The 27,668-nt window shown below is 45.1% G+C and overlaps 1 protein-coding gene across 1 annotated transcript; it reads left to right on the top strand.

Moving 5' to 3' along the window:
• The first annotated feature begins 9,456 nt into the window (after positions 1 to 9,456).
• Positions 9,457 to 18,289, top strand: LOC115193596 (protein Wnt-8b-like). The gene is made up of 7 exons (XM_029752392.1): positions 9,457 to 9,530; positions 10,387 to 10,420; positions 12,258 to 12,396; positions 14,472 to 14,597; positions 15,117 to 15,259; positions 16,909 to 17,049; positions 17,151 to 18,289. The coding sequence occupies exons 1-7, from the start codon at positions 9,457 to 9,459 to the stop codon at positions 17,577 to 17,579; spliced, it is 1,086 nt and encodes a 361-aa protein (XP_029608252.1). The 3' UTR covers positions 17,580 to 18,289.
• The last annotated feature ends 9,379 nt before the right edge of the window (positions 18,290 to 27,668 follow it).

Raw genomic sequence — 27,668 nt, 5'->3', positions numbered from 1 at the left:
TTAGGCGTATGTAATGCAGCTCACTTGCCAGCCATAGTCCCAGCAATTGTTGCGCCCTATAGGCAATATCAAATGCGCAAAAATAACTTAAGAAATAGGTTGAATTACCAGAGATTCTAACATGGCCCTTACATTGTATTACTGGGCTATATCAGCAAATATGCTAGATGTAGTTTGAAGAGAGCAGAGTTGGAGAGACTTGAACTTTCTCTTGAGCTATTTTTATTGCCTACCTTTTAGGAGTGTCAAGATTTTCAGACTGAGAAATATGGGTGTTCAATATTTAGACCTATTTCTAGGCAATGAGTAAACTATAGCCTAATCATAGGCCAATTTAGGAAGTACATTTCCTTGGAACAATAACTGTTCCGTGCTTCTCCGCTCATGTATACATAGGCTAGCCTACTCTATTTAATTGAGACCACACATGCACCTGATCTTGCAGGTATGGCTACTGAACTGGAGGCAGCAAGAATGATAGTGACACTTGCTATGTTTTGCATAGTCCTATAGGATATAGCCTTCCTTTTAGGAGGACAATTTGCAGGCAGAGACAAATAAAAGGGTAATCCATACTTATTGAAAATGAAAAGGTGCAACACTCGCTCACCATAGTAGCCTAACCTATAGTCACCATAGTAGCCTAACCTATGGTCACCATAGTAACCTAACCTACGGTCACCATAGTAACCTAACCTATGGTCACCATAGTAACCTAACCTACAGTATGTGTGCGTTGTGCCTTTTCCTTTTCAATCATGATTACATATTGTGATTTCACTTTGACTCACATTGGTTGAGCACCCTCCACTTCTTTTCATTGTCAATATTTATTTACAGACACTGTAGTTAACTACAGTCTAATCATATTTAAGTTAATTTCATATCTAAGTGTGAATTTCCGCTCATGTACTGTAGGCAGACTACTCTATTTCAATGAGACCACACATGCTAGGGGTACTTGAACTCTCACGCCCAACTAGGAGATGTAGGCTACTGAAGTTGAAGCAGCGAATTCTAAGTGTGTGAATAATGCAAAAAAAATATGTGCTTTTAATACAAGAGGTAGGCTAACGCATACAAAGCAGAAAGAGGACATTTCAAAAGAATCTGTTGGACAAGCAAAATATTTTCATCCCAAATGTCACGTCCTGACCCTTGTAAGAGGTCATTTGCCATAGTAGAGTGGTCAGGGCATGACAGGTGGTTGTGTTGGGTGGTTTGGGGTTTTCTGTTTATATGTGGGGGTTTTCTAGTATTCTATTTCTATGTTTTGTTTTCCATGTTTTGGCCGGGTATGGTTTCCAATCACAGGCAGATGTCTTTCGTTGTCTCTGATTGGAAGCCGTACTTAGGCAGCCTGTTTTCCTTTGGGGTTTGTGGGTTGTTGTTTTCCGTTTTGTCGATGTACCTGACGGAACTGTTGGCTGTCGTGCTTGTTATTTTGTTTAAGTGTCATCATAAATAAAGGAAATATGAGCACTTTACACGCTGCGCCTTGGTCCCCTTTCGACGACCCTTGTGACAGAACTACCACCAAAGGACCAAGCAGCGTGCATTCTCCAGGAGGAAGAGCAGGACCAAGCAGTATGGGTCAGAGGAGTGGACCTGGGAGGAGATCCTGGATGGTAAAGGATCCTGGACGTGGGAGGAGATCCAGGCTGGAAGGGATCGCCTCCCATGGGAACAGGTAGAGGCTGCAAGGGCGGAACGGCGATACTGGGAGGAACGGCTAGGCAAGCAACTAGAGGTCGAGAGGCAGCGGCAAAACATTTTTTTTGGGGGGGGCATACGGGTAGATTGGCGAAGGCGAGGTTAAGACCTGAGCCAACTCCCCGTGCTTACCGTGGTGAGCGTGTGACGGTAGAAGCACCGTGTTATGCGGTGGTACGCACGGTGTCGCCCATTCGCACTCACAGCCCGGTGCGCTCGGTGCAAACTCCTCACCGTTGCCGTGCTAGAGTTGGCCGGCAGCCAGGGAGAAGTGCACCGGTTCAACGTATCTGGTCTCCAGTGCGTCTCTTCGGCCCAGGTTATCCTGCACCTGCTCTACGCACGGTACCCCCCCATTCACCAGCACGGCCCAGTTCGTCCTGTACCAGCGCTCCGCCCTTGCCGGGCTATAATCAACATCGAGCCAGAACGGGTTGTGCCAGCCTTAAGCACCAGACCTCCAGTGCGACTCCAAGGCCCAGTGTACCCTGTGCCTGCTCCACGCACTCTCCCTCCAGTGCGCCACCATAGCCCAGTACGTCCTATGCCTGCTTCTCGCACTCTTCCTCCAGTACGCCTCCATAGCCCAGTACGGCTGGTGCCTGCTTTGAGCACGCGGTCCTCAGTGCGTCTCCCCAGTCTGGTGAGACCGGTTCCAGTTCCCCGTAGGAAGCCTCCAGTGATGATCAATGGTCCAAAGCCTCCAGCGATAATCCATGGCACGAAGCCTCCAGTGATGATCCATGGCCCGGAGCCTGTAGGGATGATCCATGGCACGAAGCCTCCAGTGATGATCCATGGCCCGAAACCTCGAGTGATAATCCATGGCCCGGCGCCTCCAGTGATGATCCATGGCACAAAGCCTCCAGTGATGATCCATGGCGCGGAACCAGTAGTGATGATCCATGGCACGGAGCCTGCAGCGAAGGTCCCCAGTCCGGAACCTACAGACACGCTCTCCAGTCCGGAGCCTCCAGCAATGCTCTCCAGTCCGGAGCCTCCAGCGACGCTCCTCAGCCCGGAGCCTCCAGCGACGCCCCTCAGCCCGGGGCCTCCAGCAACGCCCCTCAGCCCGGGGCCTCCAGCGATGCCTCTCAGCCTGGGGCCTCCAGCGATGCCTCTCAGCCCGGGACCTCCAGCGACGGTCTGCAGCCCAGAGCCTTCAGCGGCGGTCTGCAGCCCAGATCCTCCAGCGGCGGCCTGCAGCCCAGACCCTCCAGCGGCGGCCTGCAGCCCAGACCCTCCAGCGGTGGTCTACAGCACAGAGCTTCCGGTAAGGATCTACAGTCCGATTCATCCGATAATGATCCACAGGCCAGGGTTATAGAAGCAGAGCGATCTGCGGGCGGAATGGGGGTTACGCCCTGATCCGGAGCCACCTCCGTTGCTGGAGGATCGGAGGCAGAGGAAGGGTCTGGGTGTAGCGCATGAGCCGCCATAGACGTTTGTCACCCTCCCTTCCCTCCCTTTGTGTTTGGGGTTGTTTTTGTTGGGTTTTTGTTTGGGTGCAGTCGGGGTCTGCACCTTTGGGGGGGGGTACTGTCACGTCCTGACCCTTGTAAGAGGTCATTTGCCATAGTAGAGTGGTCAGGGCATGACAGGTGGTTGTGTTGGGTGGTTTTGGGTTTTCTGTTTATATGTGGGGTTTTTCTAGTATTCTATTTCTATGTTTTGTTTTCCATGTTTTGGCCGGGTATGGTTTCCAATCAGAGGCAGGTGTCTTTCGTTGTCTCTGATTGGAAGCCATACTTAGGCAGCCTGTTTTCCTTTGGGGTTTGTGGGTAGTTGTTTTCCGTTTTGTCGATGTACCTGACGGAACTGTTGGCTGTCGTGCTTGTTATTTTGTTTAAGTGTCATCATAAATAAAGGAAATATGAGCACTTTACACGCTGCGCCTTGGTCCCCTTTCGACGACCCTTGTGACACCAAAGTCGTCTGTCTGACTGCCTGCTTCCGCCTAGAGCATGAAAAATGCAGACCGTGCCGCAATGATCTCTGTCTGGACCGCAGCCCTCTAGTGCAGTTAGTACACAACACTATGTTCATCATGTTTTAGCAGGATTAGATGGTGACTGGGGTCCCAGCAGGGTCAGACAGCAAGGGAAGACCAGTCTATGGAGCTCAGGTGAATTTTGCAGTATATTCAGTGAATGATACAAAGTTCCATCTTGAGTTGATGGGTAGACCTACAGTAGCTACAGTTTACAGCTACAGCCTGGGATCTGGGAATTATGGTCATTTCAATTATTGAACCATTGATTCTATTTTGGATAATATAATGTATAAATGTATACCAAGGTAATTCTTTGACATGCCTCATTTTAGGAGGATCAGATGGTGACAGGGTCTCAGCAGAGTCAGGCAGCCAGGGAAGACCAGTCAGTGACAGAGGTGAGGTGAATTTTTGCAGATACAACACTTTATTCTCTCTGTGCAGCAAACACTGGACAAGCCAGATGCTATTTTGAGGCAGCCTGACCAACTCCCAAAGTTGATTTACAAACTGTATCAAGGGTTGATAGAAGATTTTCCCGATGACACAAAACATGTTAAACAAACATGTGAGGAAGACCTGGGAGACACTATTGATGATGATGAATGGATTCAGATATGTTAGAATGCCCAGTCAGGTTCATATAATCTCAGAAATAAATTACTGCAGTTTAAGACCATCCATAGAACGTTCTATATGCCAGTGTAACTGAATATTATGCACTTAGAAATTGTATTATTCTGCTGGAGGTTTAAAGCCCAAAAGGGGGCATATTTGCATATGTTATGGTCTTGTGAAGGCTGGCTGAATTCTAGCAAAGAATATTTTCTTTTATCTCAGCATGTCTACAGATTCTCCCTTCTCCCTGTTTTTGTTTGCTTGGAAATGTTGATACTGGAGACTTATCAGAAGAAACTGAGTAACCTAGCATTTAAAGCAGCTAGTAAATGCATTGCCATTAATGGGACGGTTGGTTATCCTCCCACAATGTATGGAAGAAATATCAAGTTATGTACAGTTTCACTAGATTTGTTTTAAGATTGATGGTATACTGTGCTACATTCATAAGGTCTGAATGCCTTCTATGGAATACTGTACGACAAAAGGAGTCTGTATTGAAAACATGCCCACGTCAGGGGAGATACCTATTTAGGCAATCCCTAGCTGCTGGGCTGCTCAGTCCTGGCCCTGGGTGTCTGCCGTACTGTTGGTTGACACTCTGTCCATGGCCTAACACACCTGAAACCAATAATGAATGTTTCACTAAGATCCTAATGCTGAGTGGGGTGTGTTGGGTTGGGGCGCTGCAGGGCCGTGGACCCCTAGGGGCAGGACGGGGTGACCCAGCTATATTGTGTGCAAGTAAAAAGAGCTCTGTAGTAGTATTAGGCCAATGATATGAATTATATGGAGGGTGTACTGCTTCTGTGTGTTAATGTGTAAGTTTATCTGTGTTCTTATTAAAATTCTGTTTTCCAAACCTTTCCCTTGAGACATAAAAAAAAGAATGGAAGGAAGTTGTGTTGGGGAGAGAGTTGAGTTATTGAAAAGACTGGTGGGGGTTGGGCGTGTATGCGCTCGGGTTGACTGGGCGGTCTGGCTGAAATTTGATATAGAGGATCAAAAGTTGTCTTTGTACTTTATTTGTAAGAGTTGTTCATTTGTTAGGCTATTGGTTAAAGGTGCAACACAATATTGATTATTGAATTATCATGGGTCTAGTTCAGTCATATCAATCACTTAAACATATTTAATAATCTCTTACCTAGCTTGATGACTGTGGGCATTTTTGTTTACTTTTTGTTGTTCTAAATGGAGATGGCTAGAAGGGCCAATGGGAGGTCCCCCAGACCCCCTGCCAAGTTATGTCCCCCTCTGCAAATAGCACTGCTTGCTGATTTTAAAAGTCATAGTTAATTGCTCAATAATATATTAATACTCTTAGCAAAAAAAATATATATATATTTTACAATATGTAGAATCTATGAGAATAAAAAGGTCCAGAACTTTTGTGAAACATCACAGCACAGTTGAAAAATATATGGCAAATAGAAATCAAAACAGGATGGTGTTCAGAGATAGATGGGAGGGGTTGAGGGGAGCTGAAGGATGGGACTGGATGGTGTTCAGAGATAGATGGGAGGGGTTGAGGGGAGCTGGAGGATGGGACTGGATGGTGTTCAGAGATAGATGGGAGGGGTTGAGGGGAGCTGAAGGATGGGACTGGATGGTGTTCAGAGATAGATGGGAGGGGTTGAGGGGAGCTGAAGGATGGGACTGGATGGTGTTCAGAGATAGATGGGAGGGGTTGAGTGGAGCTGAAGGATGGGACTAAAAACAAACAAAAGATAACTATTGTAAAATATACTGTGTCCGTGAAATGTATATTGTATGTATAAGCTGGAAGTAGAAGCCTAAGTGTTGTCATCCATTAGTTTACTCCAATTAGGGGAGGGATGGCAGGGTTAGGGGGAAATAATAAAGTAAAATATATTTTTAAATATATATAAGTATTTACAAAAATATATAAAGAAGATTGGAAATGATGCAGACAAATACATTGAAACAATATTAAAGCTGATCTACCACTTAATTTTTTATTTTTATAAATATTTTTTAAAAATGTTTTAAATCCAAAGTTGCCCCCTTGCAAATAATGATATAATAACCATCATATCTAAGTAAACTTGGAGTCATGGGATGACGTGTGTTACTCCTAATATGACTTGTTGGGAAAGCATACAGTTTATGAGGCTACAGATTAAATAAATTATGGTTACTGCATTGTTGCGTTTAGAGCTTGCAAGAAAGGCATTTCACTGTACTTGTGCATGTGACATTAAAACTTGAAGATTACATAAATGATGATGAATTTCACAGGGTGGTGAAAGTGCAAGGTGATGAGCTTGATGCTCCTTTCCAATAAACATCGAGGGTCTTATTCAATTTTTCTAGTGACATGATAAATTGATGCTTGGCTGCCATTTGACAAATAAAAAGAATCTCGCTCCTTTGTCAATAATAATTTCATTATGTAGGCTATAATAATGCACTCTAGCCAACCGTGCTATCTGCGCACACTATCTGCGTGCTGTTGGCTAGAGCACACGTGCCAACACCAGAGTGGGCACACACAACATAACACAACATTTTTTTGGAAAAAAAAAACATCATTAGAGTTGAAACCTATTTAACTTGTGTTTTTTATTCGGTACATGGGAATTTAACTCAACATTTACTTGTATGTGTCTGCCCACTATTTTGCCTTTTATCGGCAACAAGTCAATTTTATGGAAACACATCTGTGGTGGAGAAATGCACATGTTTTTATGCGGATTTGAGAATATTCGCACGACAATCTGTTGCAAATTGGAACTTGGAATTCTCCTAAAGGACTAATGTCATCATTTTGAGGAAGGACATTGCCAGTAATGCGCAACAGCTTTAATATGCAACACTAGCTAGGTTTCCATCCAATGGAAATATTTTTAAATATGCATAAAATAATATGCACATTTTCCCACAAGAGATGTGTTTTCATAAAACGCACTTATTGCGGGATAAAAGTATGTGCGTGATGACGTAGTGCACATAAAAATAATGTTTGCATTAAATTCCCATGTACAGAATAAAACATACACGTTAAATGGGTTTCCATCACATTTCAACTCTGCTGATGGTTTAGTCACAAAAACTGTTGCGTTATATAGCAAATGTGCCCACTCTGGACTTGACGTGCGCTCTAGAAAACTACTCAACAGTTTGCAGATACAGTGCTGGTAAACTACCTACATTATGAGATTATTATGGATAAGAGGGATAATATTTTTATTTATCAAAGGCAGCCACATCAATCATCATGTCACCAGAATATGACCCTCAATATTTATTGGAAAGGAGCATCAAGCACATCACTTGCACTTTCCTTACTACAGCTATGACGTAAACAGGAAGTTTTGGCACAATTTTATGAATGCCAACAGATAATGTGTTCGTTCATTTGACATCGTGGGATCTTTTTGTGTCAGTAACATTAATTATGCGAGAAATTGGGGTGGAAACGCTTTTATGGGCAAATATTGATATAATAACCATAATATCAAATTAAACTTGGAGTCAAATGATGACATGTGTGGTCTTCCCACTATTACTTGTTGGGAAAGCATGCCGTTTATTAGGCAACAGATGAAATCATTTATGATGAACTTCACAGGCAGGTGAAAGTGCAAGGTGATCTTGATGCTCCTTCTAATAAATATTGAGGGTCTTATTCTGGTGACATGATGATCGATGCTTGACTGCCATTTGACAGATAAAAATATTATTGCTCTTATCCATAATAATCTCATCATGTACTGTAAGACTAGCCACACAGCCTACCTGCACTGTATCTGCAAGCTGTTGGCTAGAGCGCACATGCCAAGACCAAAGAGGCACATTTGCTATTTAATATAACAGTTTTTGTGACAAAATATCAGTAGAGTTTAAAATGTGATGGAAAACACTGAACTTTAAAATGTTATTTGGTACATGAAAACTTAATAAGCAGAGAAAGTACATTTTGTGTGCACTGTCATTACGTACAGATTTTTTTTTTTTATCCACAACGTCAGTTTTCTGGAATTAAAATATTTTCATGAAAATCTGTTGACAATTGTACGTAAACCTAGCTATTTATGCTATAAATAAACACTTTTTCCTCGATTTGTATTAGGCTAATTATCAACTCATTTTCGAGTAGGTATAATATGTCTTCAGTTCATTAAGGGGATCTAATATGCCTTACCACCCCCAAAACAATCAACATGAATACTCGATCTCTAATTCATTTGGATCTTACTGAGGTGGAAATGTTAGTGCATGATTGATTATGTTAGGCGAAACAATTATCAATATGAATAGGCTATCTGATGTTGTTTTAAAACTATTTCCCTAAAATGTATTTTTGGTTAAACCATTTAAAATTCCTTTTAATAGGCCTATATTTTCTTTTACATCAGAAGTTCGAAAATACATTGGGGGAAACTGAGCGCATTCTTGAAAATGTAAAATGACAACAATGCTTCAACATTGAATTTGAAACAATGGCATGTTAATTAGGCCTAGCCTATGTTTGTTTTTAGAGGGACAACAATTGATTAAATCGGACGTGGCATTTGTAAAATCGGGCAAAATTCCAAAAAAGCACAACTCCCAAGAAATCACACAGTATCCAAATAACATCTCATGTTTGTTCCAATGATATAATATCAGTAATCCGTGACTGTTACCAGTTAACACTGTATCAAACTCTTTCAAGACGGTGTGTAAATTAATTTTTCAGGGCGCAAACACCACCAGATCTATTAGAGAACAGTCGATTTCAGCCGGTTTAATATTATTAAACTTTATCCTGAATCCTTCAGAAGGCCGCGCAATGAAAAAGAGATTTCGGGCTGCTATTTGTCCGCGCGAGGCCCAGGGTGCCCTTTTGATCATTTCTGTCTCTCCTCGGTGTGCTCCTTCTGATTGGTCGAGGGAGTAAGAAGGGGAACATCTTTAATTAAGTAGATAATCTCTTGTTGGGATGAGAGTGGGTCCATTTCAGAGCCCCCCCTCGAGTGAGTCCCGCATGAGAACCTTGGCATATACAGCCAGTGGAGTTGTGTATGTATGTAGGGTTGGTAGCCTCTCGCTATATCCTCTCTTCTCCTTTAGAGAGCTGTTGAATGTGCATGCCATCTCTATCCTCTCTCGTCTCTTCTGGCAGGATGTTCATGCATTTGGAGGTCTTTTACTGTATCTTAATTTTGATGTCTCACATGACAACGTCTTGCTGCAGCTGGTGAGTTTTAACCATTTTGGATTCTTTGTGATTGCCTCGTTGATTTGATGCGATGTATGTGATAGGAAGGTCGTTCATGAAATATTGGTAAATAGGCCTATTGGAATATATAAATAATTCCATGATTTATATGTTGAAATGTTTTTCTATTTACTGATCAGATTAAAAAGTGAGTTTCTGTTCAGTTTTTTTACCTTCCAAAATTGTTTACCAAATTACATAATTTGGTGCAGGACTGGGAAACAGTTAGGCTTCTTGATTTTCCTTTATTAAAATGTAGGCATGGACAATTATAAAATTATTATAATTAAATATTTTCCTAAAATTATTTTTTGTTGCATGTTTATTACTCATGAATATACTTTCACCCCACTGTATTTTATTGAGTTTTTGTGTATGTGACCAGTAACAATGTATTTTGTTAGTATAAATTAATACTTTTATCATAATTAGCTTAGGGCTTTATTTTAGGTATTTTGGATATAACATCCCCAAGAAATGTCACTTTACCAGCATGGTTATTGACCAGCAAGTGGGGGTTTCATTCATATGGGAGACAATGATTTAGATTGATGATGGTTTAGTACCATGTTATTACATTTGATTAAAGATCGTTATCTAATGAGGGAGCAAAGAAATCCCTCCCTTTACTGAAGGACACTGAATTTCTGAGAGTATGCTAATAAATGCTTCAGTAACATGTTATTTAAGATAGCCAATGATGCTTTCGTACCATGTTATTAAATGTTATTAAAGATAACTAATGAGAGACTTAAGTGAGGGAGCTGTGGAATTCCTGCCCTGGCTGAAGGACAACTCTTAATTCCCAGAGTTAATAAGCTGTCTGCTCTTCCAGGTCAGTGAATAATTTCCTTATGACTGGACCTAAGGTAAGCCAACATTCTTTTGATCTTCTGGCCAGATCCCTCTTTCCCTTCCCTTCTTCCCTATCCCCAAAAAGAGAGCAAAGACCACCCCTGTAAGGATCTCCTATTGCTGTCTGCATATGTTACTCTCTTTCCCCTCTGTTTCTAAATAGACTGCATTTCTCCAGAATGAGATTGTCATGGTTACATATAAATATAAATATCTCCTTTCATCATTGATTTGTTGTAACAACAGCAAGGGTAGGCCTTATCAGTGTTATGGTGGCCTTTTGGGATCCTATCTACAGCTCTTGACTCTATTAAAGCTGAGAAGCTTTGAATGTCCATGGGTTGAGATAGTAGAAGCATGTAGAGTTATTTGTTCAGTGTGTATAGAGGCAACCTGGTCTTAGAGCAATTCTTACTATTCTATATGTAAATCAGAGATGCTCCTTTAGTATGATATGTTACATTTTGTATGGTAAGTATCCATTTGTATACAATTTGTATACAGTTCATATTATATATGTTCCGAATTTGCAAAACATACAATATGTTGCGAATTTGCAAAACCTATGATATGTTACGAGTTCTAGCTAGGTGGCTAGGTGGCTAACATTAGCTAGCTGGCTAACGTTAGCTAGGCTAGGGGTTAGGGGTTAAGGTTAAGGTTAGGGTTAAGTTTAGAAGTTAGGTTAACGCGTTAGGGTTAGGGTTAGCTAAGAGGGTTAAGGTTAGGGTTAGGGGAAGGGTTAGCTAACATGATAAGTAGCTGCAAAGTAGCTAAAAACTAGTAAGTAGTTGAAAAGTTGTTAATTACCTAAAATCCTAAAGTTGTCCGTGATGACATTCGAACTCGCAACCTTTGGGTTGCTAGACGTTTGCGTTATATGCCCGACCAACCACCCTACTTTCATTTTTTCCTTAAGTAACTTTCTGTCTTATGTAACCATACCAAATGTAACATATCATACTGATTTGAGTGTCCCAGATTTACATTTACTATGTTATGTCTAGTCTATGAGACCAGGCTGGCTCTATCAACTCGTGGACCTATATATCTAGGCTAGGCAGTAGAGGTCCCTGGGTTGATAGATCTAGACTAGAGGCAGTAGAATTCCCTGGGTTGATAGATCTAGACTAGAGGCAGTAGAATTCCCTGGGTTGATAGATCTAGACTAGAGGCAGTAGAATTCCCTGGGTTGATAGATCTAGACTAGAGGCAGTAGAATTCCCTGGGTTGATAGATCTAGACTAGAGGCAGTAGAATTCCCTGAGTTGATAGATCTAGACTAGAGGCAGTAGAATTCCCTGGGTTGATAGATCTAGACTAGAGGCAGTAGAATTCCCTGGGTTGATAGATCTAGACTAGACTAGAGGAGGAGAGGCATAGATAATGTGTGTTGCGTGTGAATAAACTAGAGGCAGTAGTGGCAGGGAAGGCAGTGCTGGCCTGTGCAGTACTATGGTGTGGTGGGTGGTCATCATTAGCCCACCAGACCCCAGTGAGAAGCAGAGAGGTGGTGGCTCAGTCTCTGCACAGGCCACTTGAGACATATCATTCACACAGTCTCAACAAGGACCAGAGAGCTAGGCGAACAAGCCAAGTGGACATAGTGAACTTGTAAAGAATAGGGCTTGGGATTCCAACTCATTCAGGGGTTGTGAAACAGGTTAAAAAAGTTGAATTAATATTGTATTAAGACTTTTCCCACCGTTGTTAAAAACTTAAAAAATCTTGTATACACTACAACTTTTAGGGTTATGGTAGTAAATGTCCCTAGAATGTGTTGCTTCTCATGGTCATGATTGAACCTATTCAGTTTTAAGTGACCTGATGATATACTCTGTGTTCCTCAAGGTGCACCTGATTTACTCTAGCAGCGTAGCGGCCGGGGCTCAGAGCGGCATTGAGGAGTGTAAATATCAGTTTGCCTGGGACCGATGGAACTGCCCTGAGAGAGCCCTGCAGCTGTCCACACACAGAAGCCTCCGCAGCGGTGAGAGCCAATGAATATAGTGTACTATTTTTGACCAGAAGATATGTAGGACACTATACGGTCAAAAGTAATGTAGTACTGTATATGCTGACTCATTTGATCTGCCCTTTAATAACAGACCGGCTTTAAGTCACAGATAGGCCCATCCAGATCACAGAGGAAGGACTCTTTCTAGAACGTGAGATGGCATTTGTTTGTTTAGTCATGAGATTCATCAGTCAAAAGGATCATTACAGCAACCCAACAGCCGCCATGGTCGCCTCGCCCAAATCAACAGCAAGCCCCACGGTCACCCTGGCTAAAACAACACAACCCCACGGTCACCCTGGCTAAAACAACACAACCCCACGGTCACCCTGGCAAAAACAACACAACCCCACGGTCACCCTGGCTAAAACAACAGCAACCCCACGGTCACCCTGGCTAAAACAACACAACCCCACGGTCACCCTGGCTAAAACAACAGCAACCCCACGGTCACCCTGGCTAAAACAACACAACCCCACGGTCACCCTGGCTAAAACAACACAACCCCACGGTCACCCTGGCAAAAACAACACAACCCCACGGTCACCCTGGCTAAAACAACACAACCCCACGGTCACCCTGGCTAAAACAACACAACCCCACGGTCACCCTGGCTAAAACAACAGCAACCCCACGGTCACCCTGGCTAAAACAACACCACCCCACGGTCACCCTGGCTAAAACAACAGCAACCCCACGGTCACCCTGGCTAAAACAATACAACCCCACGGTCACCCTTGCTAAAACAATACAACCCCGCGGTCACCCTGGCTAAAACAACAGCAACCCCACGGTCACCCTGGCTAAAACAACACAACCCCACGGTCACCCTGGCTAAAACAACAGCAACCCCACGGTCACCCTGGCTAAAACAACACAACCCCACGGTCACCCTGGCTAAAACAACAGCAACCCCACGGTCACCCTGGCTAAAACAACACAACCCCACGGTCACCCTGGCTAAAACAACACAACTCCCCGGTCACCCTGGCTAAAACAACACAACCCCACGGTCACCCTGGCTAAAACAACAGCAAGCCCACGGTCACCCTGGCTAAAACAACACAACCCCATGGTCACCCTGGCTAAAACAACACAACCCCACGGTCACCCTGGCTAAAACAACAGCAACCCCACGGTCACCCTGGCTAAAACAACAGCAACCCCACAGTCACCCTGGCTAAAACAACAGCAACCCCACGGTCACCCTGGCTAAAACAACACAACCCCACGGCCACCCTGGCTAAAACAACAGCAACCCCACGGTCACCCTGGCTAAAACAACACAACCCCACGGCCACCCTGGCTAAAACAACAGCAACCCCACGGTCACCCTGGCTAAAACAACAGCAACCCCACGGTCACCCTGGCTAAAACAACACAACCCCACGGTCACCCTGGCTAAAACAACAGCAACCCCACGGTCACCCTGGCTAAAACAACAGCAACCCCACGGTCACCCTGGCTAAAACAACAGCAACCCCACGGTCACCCTGGCTCAAACAACAGCAACCCCACGGTCACCCTGGCTAAAACAACAGCAACCCCACGGCCACCCTGGCTAAAACAACAGCAACCCCACGGCCACCCTGGCTAAAACTATGCTACAAATCCAATTCACAACATCCTACTGAGCCACCCATCGACGGGACACTGCTCATGGGTCTTGCGAAAATATGGCACACCAATGGCAATTAGAGCCAATGTGTTAATTACCAGGAGAAATAGGAGATAAAGGATACTGTGGAGTGAGAGGCGTTGGACTCTGAAGATAATGACTAGAGGAGAGGAATGACCTCTTCAGGAGAAGGTATTCCTGAGTGCATTTAAAATGTCTCTCACACACAGCGGACAGAGAGACAGCGTTTGTCCTTGCCATCAGTTCAATAATCATTGCTACTAAATCAAATAGCATTTACATAACAATAACGAGGCTATATAGAGTGGGTACCGAGTCAATGTGCGGGGGTACAGGTTATTCGAGGTCATTTGTAAAGTGACTATGATATAATATTATATTATATATAATATATGTTTTTTTCCCACAGCAAACAGGGAGACAGCGTTTGTCCATGCCATCAGTTCAGCAGGGGTCATGTACACTCTGACGAGGAACTGCAGTCTGGGGGACTTTGACAACTGTGGCTGTGATGACACCAGGAACGGACAGCGGGGTAAGAGAAGATTTAAAAATCCACACACAGATCATTACAAGACATGCATAGATGAAACAGCTGTGTACACACTGTGTTGTATTCACGCTGTGTTGTATTCACACTGTGTTGTATTCACGCTGTGTTGTATTCACACTGTGTTGTATTCACAATGTGTTGTATTCACACTGTGTTGTATTCACGCTGTGTTGTATTCACGCTGTGTTGTATTCACGCTGTGTTGTATTCACACTGTGTTGTATTCACACTGTGTTGTATTCACACTGTGTTGTATTCACGCTGTGTTGTATTCACGCTGTGTTGTATTCACACTGTGTTGTATTCACAATGTGTTGTATTCACAATGTGTTGTATTCACAATGTGTTGTATTCATGTAATGTGATTCGGTTGTAGGCAAAACAACAAAACAGGTATTTTTTCAAGTACCTTGGAAAAAATACCCTTCCACGTTTTTTCATCACAAATGGTGAGCCATCCTCTCATACAGACAAACTGATGTCTCCTGCTTGTGTCCCCAGGGGGTACAGGCTGGCAGTGGGGGGGCTGCAGTGACAACGTTGGGTTTGGTGAGGCCATCTCCAAGCAGTTTGTTGACACGCTGGAGACAGGCCAGGACGCACGGGCCGCCATGAACCTCCACAACAACGAGGCTGGACGCAAGGTACAGTATTTAGTTAACTTTACTTTTACTTTACACCTTGGTGATGGAAGGGGTAAGCTATCCCTCAATACCATACAATCTAAAAAACTTTGACGATATAGTGAAATATTATCATGATTCCAGATAGATTTAGAGCTTGGTTTTCTGGTTGTTCTGAAAACCCAGATCATGTTGAGATTGAATCAGTGCAATTGCCATGGGGGGAGCTCTTGTAGTTCAAGGTGAAGGGTCAGATATTTGAGTTTCCCACTCAACCCCCAACTGACCGACTGCTCAATGTAAAGTACCTTTAGAATCATTTCTTTCTTTCTCAGTCTGCTCATTGAGTATTACAGCATACAGCAAGCGTACCACCCAAGCATCCTTTTCACGTCCCCATAAGTGAGGTGCCACTTGTCCTCCAATAACCACAGTGTGTTCGCTGTACCACAAGGGCCTGTTAACCAGTCAATGAATGTCCTTTATTATGACAAGTCTTACGTTTCAGAATCTCAGGATCACTGGTGCTAGTTCTTAATTAGAGTATCCCATGGTGCCACACACTGCAGACCAGGGCCAGTATTATGCCTGCCCGCTCTCTTTAAGTAGTTTTTAGTTTTATTCTTGCAATAAGCGTCCAACATTTATTCTGTTAGTCTTTGTGTGGCCCCTAAGGAGTCCTTAGTCAGGGACGAAGGACCACAAGCGAGAGGCTGGAGTAGTCTTTGTTTACTCCGCCTAGGAGCCCTCCTGTTGTGGCCTCGTTGCCCCTCCGAGCCCCACGGCACCTGGAGCATCATTGTAACAAAAAGAAACTCACCCCTTTTTCATTTTGCCACTCAATAGACTCTCCGTAGACTCTTCATTGGGTGTACTCATGGCAGAAAACATGTTGACAATGGCCTTGCCTAATAAATACTCCTCTCATTCCAGGAGGGACACAGTCAGTGTCTCAATGTGAAACTTTGATTCGGCACTCACCTCGCGAGAAAGCTCTTCCCCTCCCTGAAAATAAATGTTCCTTTCAACCGACATCTGTTGACATCTGTGTCAGGGTGAAGTCAGGAAATATTGAGGGGGACCACAAAAACTCCAGCATGAACCTTGAACCTATCCTTTCTCCCTTAGTGAATTCATCCTCTTTTTTGTCAAATGGGAAGGCTTGAGTGTGCAATGGGTTCATTTGACAACACATCAATCAAGAGCCAATGGTCTTCACATTACACAACTGATTCTTTAAAACAACTTCATACTCAGCCACCAAATCAGACAATGAACGTCTGTTGCTACGTCCCCATCTTAAAAAGAAGTCTGAGTAATTATAAATTTTTCTACACTCCTGTTTCACCTGGTATTTGCCTGGTATTTACATAATAATTATATGGCAACAACAGGTTCTGTCTGGAGTTTACACAGTATTTACTTAATTTCTGTAATTTTCATGTTATTATTATGTAATTACCATTTTTCCAGGTGAATCACAGACTGTAGAAAAGCTTAACCAAAGACTCTCTCGCTTCCTCCCTCTCTCCCCCCTCCCGCTTTCCTTCCCTTCCTTCCTTCCTTCCTTCCTTCCTTCCTTCCTTCCTTCCTTCCTTCCTTCCTTCCTTCCTTCCTTCCTTCCTTCCTTAACCCCTCCCTCCACTCCTTCCCTTTCCTCTCCTTCCCAGGCAGTGAAAGGGACTATGCAGAAGACGTGTAAGTGCCATGGCGTCTCTGGGTCCTGCACCACACAGACCTGCTGGTTACAGCTCCCAGATTTCAGGGAGGTGGGAAACTATCTGAAGGAGAAGTACAACCGAGCACTGAAGGTACAGTATATATTGTTTATATTAAACAATATTGTTTATAAGCACTCTAAAGATACTTCACATAAAATGAATTCTATCATTCATTTATTCATTAATTCAAGGTGGACCTGCTCCGGGGGGCCGGGAACAGTGCAGCCAGTCGAGGTGCCATTGCTGAGACCTTCAGCTCCATCTCTCGTAAAGAACTGGTCCACTTAGAGGACTCCCCAGACTACTGCCTGGAGAACCGTACCCTGGGCCTGCCCGGCACAGAGGGCAGAGAGTGCCTGAAGAAGGGCAAAAGACTAAATAAGTGGGAGAAGCGGAGCTGCAAGAGGCTGTGCGGGGAGTGTGGTTTAGCCGTGGAGGAGAGGAAGGCGGAGCTGGTGTCGAGTTGCAATTGCAAGTTCCACTGGTGCTGCGCGGTAAAGTGCGAGCAGTGCCGCAAGACGGTGACCAAGTACTTCTGCGTGAAGAATGGGGGGCAGAGGGGGAAGAACAAGAGCGCCGGCAGCCGTAGGAAGAACCTGAGGCTGAGGAAGAAGCACTGAGCAGCATCCATCTTCCTCACCATCATCATCATCATCATCACTGCCACACGCCATTTCTTCTCACAAGCTGATTTTCACAGACCTCTGTGCACCGAAACTGTGCCCCTCTCAAACATTTCTACAACACGCTTTCTGCCTTTGTTCTAAAGACATCATTGAAAATGTATTTATTGAATAAGACTAGTATTGTTATTATCCTAATCAAATGTTTAATAGTGGGGGAGAAAATGTGTAAAAAAACCATGTTGATAAAACGACATGATAGAGAAAGAAGGGATACCATTACTTGTCTAGAACTGATGGTATACATATATTTAACAGTATATATTTTTTTACTTTTTCCCCCAATTATATATATCATTATAAGTCATTGGGCATTTAAAGCATGTTACATATGGCCGCTCTGAATAATGTCCTTCATATTTGATAGCTTGAACAACTCTTCCTAAACGGTCAGTCCACGGCATATCTCAACAACTTCTTATTTATTGTCATAAGTACCACCAATGAGCTATGCCATTTCTGATTGGTCAGTTTATCAGACATTCCTTCCTGTCACGATGACAACTCTAGCCCAAGCTCTCTCTACGCGTGGCAGTGCCTGATATCAAAAGCATCCCAGTAGTTTGTCAAGCATGTATCACAACAGATATTGAGATTTTACTGAAGGTTTGAAAAAAGAACAAGAGACTTCGGGGCACATTCCACTCGTCCACTTCTCTACAATGACCACCCCTCCCCAGCCCTCCCCAGCCCTGACCAGCCCTGACCAGCCCTGACCAGCCCTCCCCTCCCCAGCCCTCCCCAGCCCTGACCAGCCCTCCCCTCCCCAGCCCTCCCCAGCCCTGACCAGCCCTCCCCAGCCCTGACCAGCCCTCCCCTCCCCTCCCCAGCCCAGCCCTCTCCTGCCCAACCCAGCCCTGACCAGCCCTCCCCTCCCCAGCCCTCCCCAGCCCTCCCCTCCCCAGCCCTCCCCAGCCCTGACCAGCCCTCCCCTCCCCAGCCCAGCCCTCTCCTGCCCAACCCAGCCCTGACCAGCCCTCCCCTCCCCAGCCCTCCCCAGCCCTGACCAGCCCTCCCCTCCCCAGCCCTCCCCAGCCCAGCCCTCTCCTGCCCAACCCAGCCCTGTCTTCCCCTCCCCTCCCCTCCCCTGCCCTGTCTTCCCCTCCCCTTCCCTGCCCTCCCTTCCCTTCCCTTCCCATCCCTTCCCTCCCTCTCCAGCCCTGCCCTTCCTAGTCCTGCCTTAAGGATGTATTTAATTGTAAATAAAATGAAGCACTTTGTTCTGTATATTGTTAATTTATTGCACATGTTTTTCCCAAGTTGTTGCTTTATTGTTGATATTTTCTTTAAAACTTTTGTAATTAAAAAAGTATAATCTACAACCCCCTATTATATTCATTTATTGAGCATGCCCATCACCCATTTCACATCCATTAATTTCAAAAGTGTTGAATTAATTTCAGAAGTGTTTAAATCGAATGCATGATTATTTCTTATATTCCCCTGTGTGACATATAAATCACCAATGTTCAGCAGTGGTAGGCTACAACACAACCTGAGTCTTGTTACATTGTTCACTTGGGGATCTGATAACCCTCTGGGCCAAATTAACAACAAGAGAAAACTTTTCATTATACTCTTCCTTCACACCTTTCTCAATTACGCCTTGACAAATATCTCCTCTTTATTTCTGCCCCTCGCCCATGTAATCCTCAAAGAGCCTCTCCTAACGCCCTGGAGCTCAGAACTTTCTTTACAGTTTAATACTAGTTTAATTAACTTTGTCTAGACAGAGTGCATGGTGGAGGGGAAACACGAAGAAGACAGACAAGTTGCCCTTAAAAATCCTTAAAATCACCCACCCCGCCTCTAATTTTGTATGCTAATCTCCTTTTTACTCTACCCCTCCTTCGGAGTGAGTGGTGAGTTCAGACAAAAACTGTTAGGAAAACTTGGTGGAGTTGCCTTCCTTCTCCGAGAACTCGCCAGTGGCTTCCTGCTGGCTGTTTCATTCCTGGGCCCCCTCAGCCTCCTCGGTTCACCTACCTTTCTCTACTCTAGGGCCTTCCTTTGCTTGATTTAACAATGAGCGTCGAGCTAATCAGCCCTCTCGGAAATGCGCCACTGCCGAGCCACTTAATCCCCTCTCCTCTTCCACTGGCTCAATGGACCGCCGCCTTCAAAAGGGCTTTGGGAAAAGGTTTTGCACGGATTCACACTGTTCCCTCAATACAAGTTAGTTCAAGTATTGTGCCCACAACAAGTGGGGTTGATAAACAAATGCTTGCCAGGGTGGATACCCACCCACCATCCCACCTGTGGTAGCCTAAAGAGGGTGCCAGGGCTGGGGGAAGACGGTAGCGCATGGCAGCCCGACAGGGCCCTCCAGACGAGGGGACCTCAAAGAGGAGATTAGGAGCCCCTATCGAGAGTAGGGGCAGTTCATTTCTGCACCCTCGTCTTTCTGTCCAATAAAGTGTCAAGGAAACACCTTGTTGACATATTTTTTACGAAATAATGACCAGAAACTCAGAGACAGAACACACCCCTCATTAAATGAGCTCTGTTGGCTGGATGGAGCTAGGGGGTGGCATGTCCAGCAGAGCAATTCTCTGTAATCACTAATCTGTGCGCATATAACAAGAATATTTGTGCAAGTCTCCCATTGACATCAATACATGAAGGTAGGATTTGGCCCTCGAAAGAGTCACCATAAATGTTATGCTGAGGTCCAGTACAAGATCTGGATTGTGTTCATTAGGGCACTCAACAGAACATTTTGTAAATAGGTTGTGTTTGTTAGGGTATGCAGTGGACAAATTTTCAAACGTTTTGCAACCGAAAATGAAACTGAACCTTTCTTATTGGAAAAGTCTGTTTTTTCCGTTTGGTGACTAATGAAACCGGCCCTGCTGACAGAGACACTGCCTGCAGGAGTGGAACTGTGGGAAGAATGAAAACCCCACACAGCAGCCGACCCAAAATAACACTTTGAGTTGGTTAACACCCAGACCGTCAGACACTCCTGTGACACCATCTACACCGGTCAGTCAGAAGCGATTGCGCTCGGGGGGAAAGATGAAAGGGAAGTGATTTAAAACAGTGGACTAATCCCGTTCTGTTGGGGCAACCAAGGCAAATCTGTTAGAAGATAATACCATGCTTAATAATTGAACCTGGGGAGCCTTTTGTTAAGATCCTCCTGGTCTTCAGTTTCACACACACACACACACACACACACACACACACACACACACACACACACACACACACACACACACACACACACACACACACAGACACATGCATGTATGTGCACTCACACAGCTGAGCCAGGAGATGTAAGTTTAGTAGATCATACAGCTATGAAGACTCTGGCTACTTCTGGACTAGGAGCACCTCAGGGTCCTAAAGCCTAAAGCTGTACAATAGCACTGCACTGGCTGACCCTCTCAACCTTGCCTCACACTGCACCTAATCACCTAACCACACGCTCAACATCGTCGGTCTACTAATCACCTGTCCTGGCAACCCCCATTACACACACACGTCAACCCCCATTACACACACCTGTCAACCCCCATTACTCACACCTGTCAACCCCCATTACGCACACCTGTCAACCCCCATTACGCATACCTGTCAACCCCCATTATGCACACCTGTCAACCCCCATTATGCACACCTGTCAACCCCCATTACGCACACCTGTCAACCCCCATTACGCATACCTGTCAACCGCCATTACTCACACCTGTCAACCCCCATTACACACACCTGTCAACCCCCATTACACACACCTGTCAACCCCCATTATGCACACCTGTCAACCCCCATTATGCACACCTGTCAACCCCATTATGCACACCTGTCAACCCCCATTACGCACACCTGTCAACCCCCATTACACACACCTGTCAACCCCCATTACGCACACCTGTCAACCCCCATTACGCACACCTGTCAACCCCCATTACACACACCTGTCAACCCCCATTACACACACGTCAACCCCCATTACGCACACCTGTCAACCACCATTACGCACACCTGTCAACCCCCATTATGCACACCTGTCAACCCCCATTATGCACACCTGTCAACCCCCATTACGCATACCTGTCAACCCCCATTACTCACACCTGTCAACCCCCATTACACACACCTGTCAACCCCCATTACTCACACCTGTCAACCCCAATTATTCACACCTGTCAACACCCATTACACACACCTGTCAACCCCCATTACTCACACCTGTCAACCCCCATTACACACACCTGGACTCCATCACTACCCTGATTACTCCCCCTTTATCTAGCACATTCTTGCATCACTCTTCAGGCAGTATTGGTTCAGTTTTCATGTCCAGAAGCTTCTCTTGTTTTGTAACTGTCGATGTTCATTATTATTAAACTCACAATCTGCACCTGCTTCCTGACTCCCTGCATCTACGTTACAATCACATTGATGTCTGGAAGAATTACTGTATGAAGAAATTAAGGAACTTTACGTCAAGCAATGTACAGGTAACTGCCAAAAATAATGGAAACACTTGAGTAAATGAGGGATACAAAGTGTATTGAAAGCAGGTGCTTCCACACTGGTGTGGTTCCTGAGTTAATTAAGCAATTAACATCCCATCATGCTTAGGGTCATGTATAAAAATGCTGGGCAGGCCCTTATTTTGGCTACCATGGCAATGCTAACATCCACAGGGAACGAGTGGTCCCTGAATGGTTTGATGAGCATGAAAACGATATAAACCATAATGTATGCCATGACCATCTCAGTCACCAGATCTTAACGCAATTAAACACTTATTGGAGATTCTGGAGCTGTGCCTGAGACAGTGTTCACCACCATCAACAAAACACAGAATTATGGAATTTCCCGTGGAAGAATGGTGTTGCATCCCACCCAATAGAGTTCCAGACACTTGTAGAATCTATGCCAAGGTCCATTGAAGCTATTTTGGCGGCTTGTGGTGTCCCAATGCCCTATTAAGACACTTTATGTTGGTTTTTCCTCTATTTTGGCAGTTACCTGTACATGGAAATGCTCTGGGAAATGTTATAGTTGTGTGTGGTGTAACTTCAGTTGGGCTATCATACGGCCACGGTTCTTTCTCTCTCTCTCTCTCTCTCTCTCACTCTCTCACTCTCTCACTCTCTCACATACACAAAACCAGTGCGAGACAAGGTTAGGTTCTCACACAAACACCTATGTTTCACATGCAGAATGCAGCGTGCAACACGGTTCACACACAACAGACCTCCCTCCGGAGAGTGAAGCAAACTCTGACCTCGGGTGCTGAACTTCCGCCTCCTCTCCTCCAACACTCAGAGGGGTTAGGGTGGGTGGGGGGGGTGGGGGGGGGGGGTCCAGTTTGCTCTGAGGCATGAGCCTGAGGTGGCGGAGCGGCAGAGGTGACACTGCCGGGGAAGAGGGAGAGATTAAAGATCCACTCTCTCTCACTTCCCGGAGGGTCAACAGATTCTGCAGTTCTGGCAGATAGAAAGCAGAGCCAGAGATGTCAAGGGATTGGCAAACTGTCTTCAATTATGGTTTCAAACATTCCATGACAATATAATTTTATTTGGGATTCATTCTAAAATGTTTCTGTCTTGGAACTTCTGCTGGAAATTCCAGTTTTTATGAATGTACTTAAAGACTATAACTATACTTATCTAAAGATGAGTGAACAATCATTCAGTTTTACACATAACAATAATTTAACATTTCTCTGTCAACTTTCCTTTTAAAATAAACCCTTTATACACTGCATACTGCCTATCTCTTACAGCCGTTGTTTTAATCTCAATCGGAAAAAGAATAATAGACAGATAAGAGAAAAAGGACAATTTCTCTCAAGTGATGATACAAGGCATGGAAAATAGGACAATTACATTTAATGCCTCCTGGAATCTCTAACTAATAGGATTGTAGGCTTAGTCAATCTGGACACACAACACCCAGAGGGGCCAGAGTCACTATGGATGAGAGAGAGAGAGCAAAGCCAAATAAAAGAGAAGAGAGGCCAGGAGACAAGAGAGAGAGACCCTCGCAGGATTCCATGAGAAGAATGGTTTAATAACTACTATTGCTATTATATTGTTCTGTTTCTGATCTGCTATTGTTGAGTTGAAGGTACAACAAACAGTAAACCTACCTTGCAGTAAAAAGCTTGGTGTGGGGTATCAGCAGGATAGAGATGTACACCCCTGTCTCAGCACAGCAGGGTGGCCAGTCAGTCCCTTTACTGTGAGATCTGTGGGGAGAAAGGGAAGAGAATGGGAAGAGAATGGGAAGAGAAGAGGCATGGATCAGATCCGCTCACTGCTCAGAGCAGGAAACATCGAGCATGGGAACACACCAGGAGTCCGTCATCAGTCGAATGGTGCTAATAGACAGACAATGAAGGAGAAGGAGAACAGAGAGGACAAGCATACCCATAACATGATGCTGCCACCACAATTTTACAACCTTGCATTCACTCCACATTACTGGCCAGCATGACAAGTGAAAAGAAGGAAGCCTATTTTAAAAATACATTTAAAATAATCAATTACATTTGCAAGAAGGCCCTTAAGTAATACTGCAAGACAACATGGCAAATAAATTAACTTTTTGATTAAAATAAAAACATCAGGTTTGGGTCACATCCAGTGAAACCCTCTGTATTTTCAAGTATTGTGGTGGCAGCATCATGTTATGGGTATGCTTGTCACTGTCAGGGACTGGGGAATTTGTCAGGAGCAAAATAAATACTAAAGGAGCAAAGCCCAGGTAAAAAGTAAGAGGGAAACCTGCCTCAGTCTAACCCTGGGATAGAGTTTTATTTTCAATGGGACAATTACACCCATTTGAATGCTAAAGACACACCAGAATGGTATTCCAAGAGGCGTTGAGGGTTTCTGAGGGGTCCAGCTTCAGTCCTGACTTAAATTTGCTTGAAAATCAGAGACATGGTTTGCATAGTCGATTATGGCAGCCCCTAGCACCTCTCTGATTCAGAGGGGTTGGGTTAAATGTAAAAGACACATTTCAGTTGAATACATTCAGTTGTACAACTGACTAGGTATCCCCCTTTCCTTTCCTTTTCTTTCATGATGCTGTCCATCAATGATTCCCAACCAAATTTACTGATCTTGAGCAATTTTGTCAAAAACAATGGATATAATGTTGTCCTAAGAGTTGTGCGGAGTTGGAAGAATCTTATTCAAAATTATTTGCAGCTGCAATTGCTGTAATTGCTGCCCAAAGGTACTTCCACCAAGTCTGGGGTGTGAAGATATACACAATCAAGATATCTTTGTTTTTCCATTTTTTATGAATTTGAATCTTAAAAAATGTCTAGACTTTTCCTTTCACTTTGAAAATGTGGAGCAGTTCACTTTGAAAGTGTAATTTATTCCCTAAGAATAAATCGTTGTAAAAAGACTCCAACATTGTCACGACTTCTACTGAAGTTGATGCCCCTCCTTGTTCGGGTGGTGTTCGGCGGTCGACGTCACCGGCCTTCTAGCCACCATTGAGTTTTTCATTTTCCATTGGTTTTGTCTGGTCTCTTTACACACCTGTTTCATATCCCAGTAATTATATGTTGTGTATTTAACCCTCTGCTTCGCCTCATTTCTCTGTCGGTGATTGTTTGTTTGTTATGTACGTGTTGTTTCTGTATCGGTGTGCGACGGGTTATTGTTTTACCCGGATTCTTTTTCTACGTTGGTTTTGGAAATAAATATTCCATTTTTAAACCACTCTGTTTTCTCCTGCACCTGACTTCCCTGCCACCTACATATGACAGAATCACCGACCAATTTTTTTAAGTCAGCAGGAGAAGAGATCCCGGACAGGGAGGTGGAGGAGCGCATCCAGAAGAATGCAGAGAGACTATTACATCTATGCGCTGCTATGGATCGCGCTGTTCAGCTGATGGACCGCTTAGAGAGACGGGAGATTCAGCCAGCGCCTCCACCAGCCCAACCGGGGTCGATCCAAAACGCCCCTTGTCAACCTGAACCGGGTGGTATCCGTCTAGCCATGCCTCGGGGTTACGACGGAAGTACTGCCAACTGCCGGGGTTTCCTGCTCCAATTAGAACTTTCTCTGGCCATGGTCCACCCAGTCCCATCAGACCGAGAGAAGATTTTCGCCCTCGTCTCGTGCCTCACCGGGAGAGCCCTGGAATGGGCCAGCGCTATGGTTGAAGGAGGAGATACGGCGTTGGACCGATATGAGAAGTTCATCCGCCGTTTCCGGGCAGTCTTCGACCACCCACCCGAGGGCAGAGCGGCGGGTGAGCGCCTCTACCATCTGAGGCAGGAGACGAGGAGCGCCCAGGATTTCGCATTGGAGTTCAGGACCCTGGCAGCCGGTGCAGGATGGAATCACGGGCCCTGATAGATCATTATCGCTGCAGTCTGCGGGAGGACGTCCGTCGGGAGCTGGCCTGTAGAGACACCACCCTAACCTTCGACCAGCTGGTGGATCTGTCCATCCAGTTGGACAACGGGCTGGCTGCTCGTGGACGTCCAGATCAGGGTCTGGTGGTTTCATCCTCCTGCACCCCCTCTCCTATAACCATGGAGCCAGGAGAGAGGGTGCACAGGGAGACCGGAGGGAGTTCCCGCTCGCGTACCGTCAGTGACCGCAGAGGACACACTGCTGGTCGGTGCCGGGTAGGTTCTTCTGGGAATCGAGGTAACAGGCAGGGCGCTCTGGCGCCACCCCAGGTGAGTAGGCACCATTCTCATCCAGAGCCCTCTGTTGCTCATATATTTGTGTCTGTCACTTTTCCTGATTTTTCCCCTCATTCCCAGCATAAGGCACTAGTAGATTCAGGCGCGGCTGGGAACTTTATTGATCAAACGTTGGCTAATAGTTTAGGGATCCCTATTGTACCGGTGAAAGTACCTTTTCCCATTCACACCTTAGATAGTCAACCATTAGGGTCAGGGTTGATTAGGGAGGCCACGGCTCCATTGACTATGATGACGCAGGGGGGTCACAAGGAGAAAATTTGTATTTTCCTTATCGACACTCCTGCGTATCCGGTGGTGCTGGGTCTTCCCTGGTTAACTAGTCATAACCCCACTTTTTCTTGGCCACAGAGGGCTCTTACGGGGTGGTCGCGAGAGTGCTCAGGTAGGTGTGTAGGGGTTTCCGTTGGTGCTACTATGGTGGAAAGTCCAGACCAGGTCTCCACCGTGCACATTCCCCCTGAATATGCCGATTTGGCTCTCGCCTTCTGTAAAAAGAAGGCGACTCAATTACCACCTCATCGACAGGGGGATTGTGCGATAAATCTCATGGCAGACGCTGCACTTCCCAAGAGTCACGTGTATCGCAAGCGGAGACGGTGGCTATGGAGACATATGTTTCCGATCCCTGCGTCAGGGATACATTAGGCCCTCCATCTCACGGTCTGCTACCGTGCATTGATTATCGAGGTCTTAATAAAATTACAGTGGGGTACAGTTACCCGCTACCTCTGATCGCCCCGGTGATTGAATTAATGCACGGCGCGCACTTCTTCACAAAACTGGATCTCAGGAGTGCGTATAACCTGGTGCGTATCTGAGATGGAGACGAGTGGAAGACAGCATTTAGTACCACCTCAGAACATTATGAGTACCTTGTCATGCCGTATGGGTTAAAAAATGCTCCATCAGTCTTCCAATCTTTTGTCGATGAGATTTTCAAGGACCTGCACGGGCAGGGTGTAGTGGTGTATATCGATGACATTCTGATTTACTCCGCTACACGCGCCGAGCATGTGGCCCTGGTGCGCAAAGTGCTTGGTCGCCTGTTGGAGCATGACCTGTATGTCAAGGCTGAGAAATGCTTGTTCTTTAAACAGTCCGTCTCTTTCTTAGGATATCGCCTATCTACGTCTGGAGTGGAGATGGAGAGTGACCGTATTACAGCCGTGCGTAATTGGCCGACTCCCACCACGGTAAAGGAAGTGCAGCGATTTTTAGGGTTTGCCAAGTACTACCGGAGATTTATCCGGGGTTTTGGTCAGATAGCTGCTCCCATTACTTCACTGCTGAAGGGGGGTCCGGTGCGCTTGCAGTGGTC

This window comes from Salmo trutta, chromosome 5, assembly GCF_901001165.1.
Source record: "Salmo trutta chromosome 5, fSalTru1.1, whole genome shotgun sequence".
Classification (NCBI taxonomy): Eukaryota; Metazoa; Chordata; class Actinopteri; order Salmoniformes; family Salmonidae; genus Salmo; species Salmo trutta.
The sequence above is the reverse complement of the archived record's forward strand: the minus strand, read 5'-3'. Positions and strand labels throughout refer to the sequence as shown.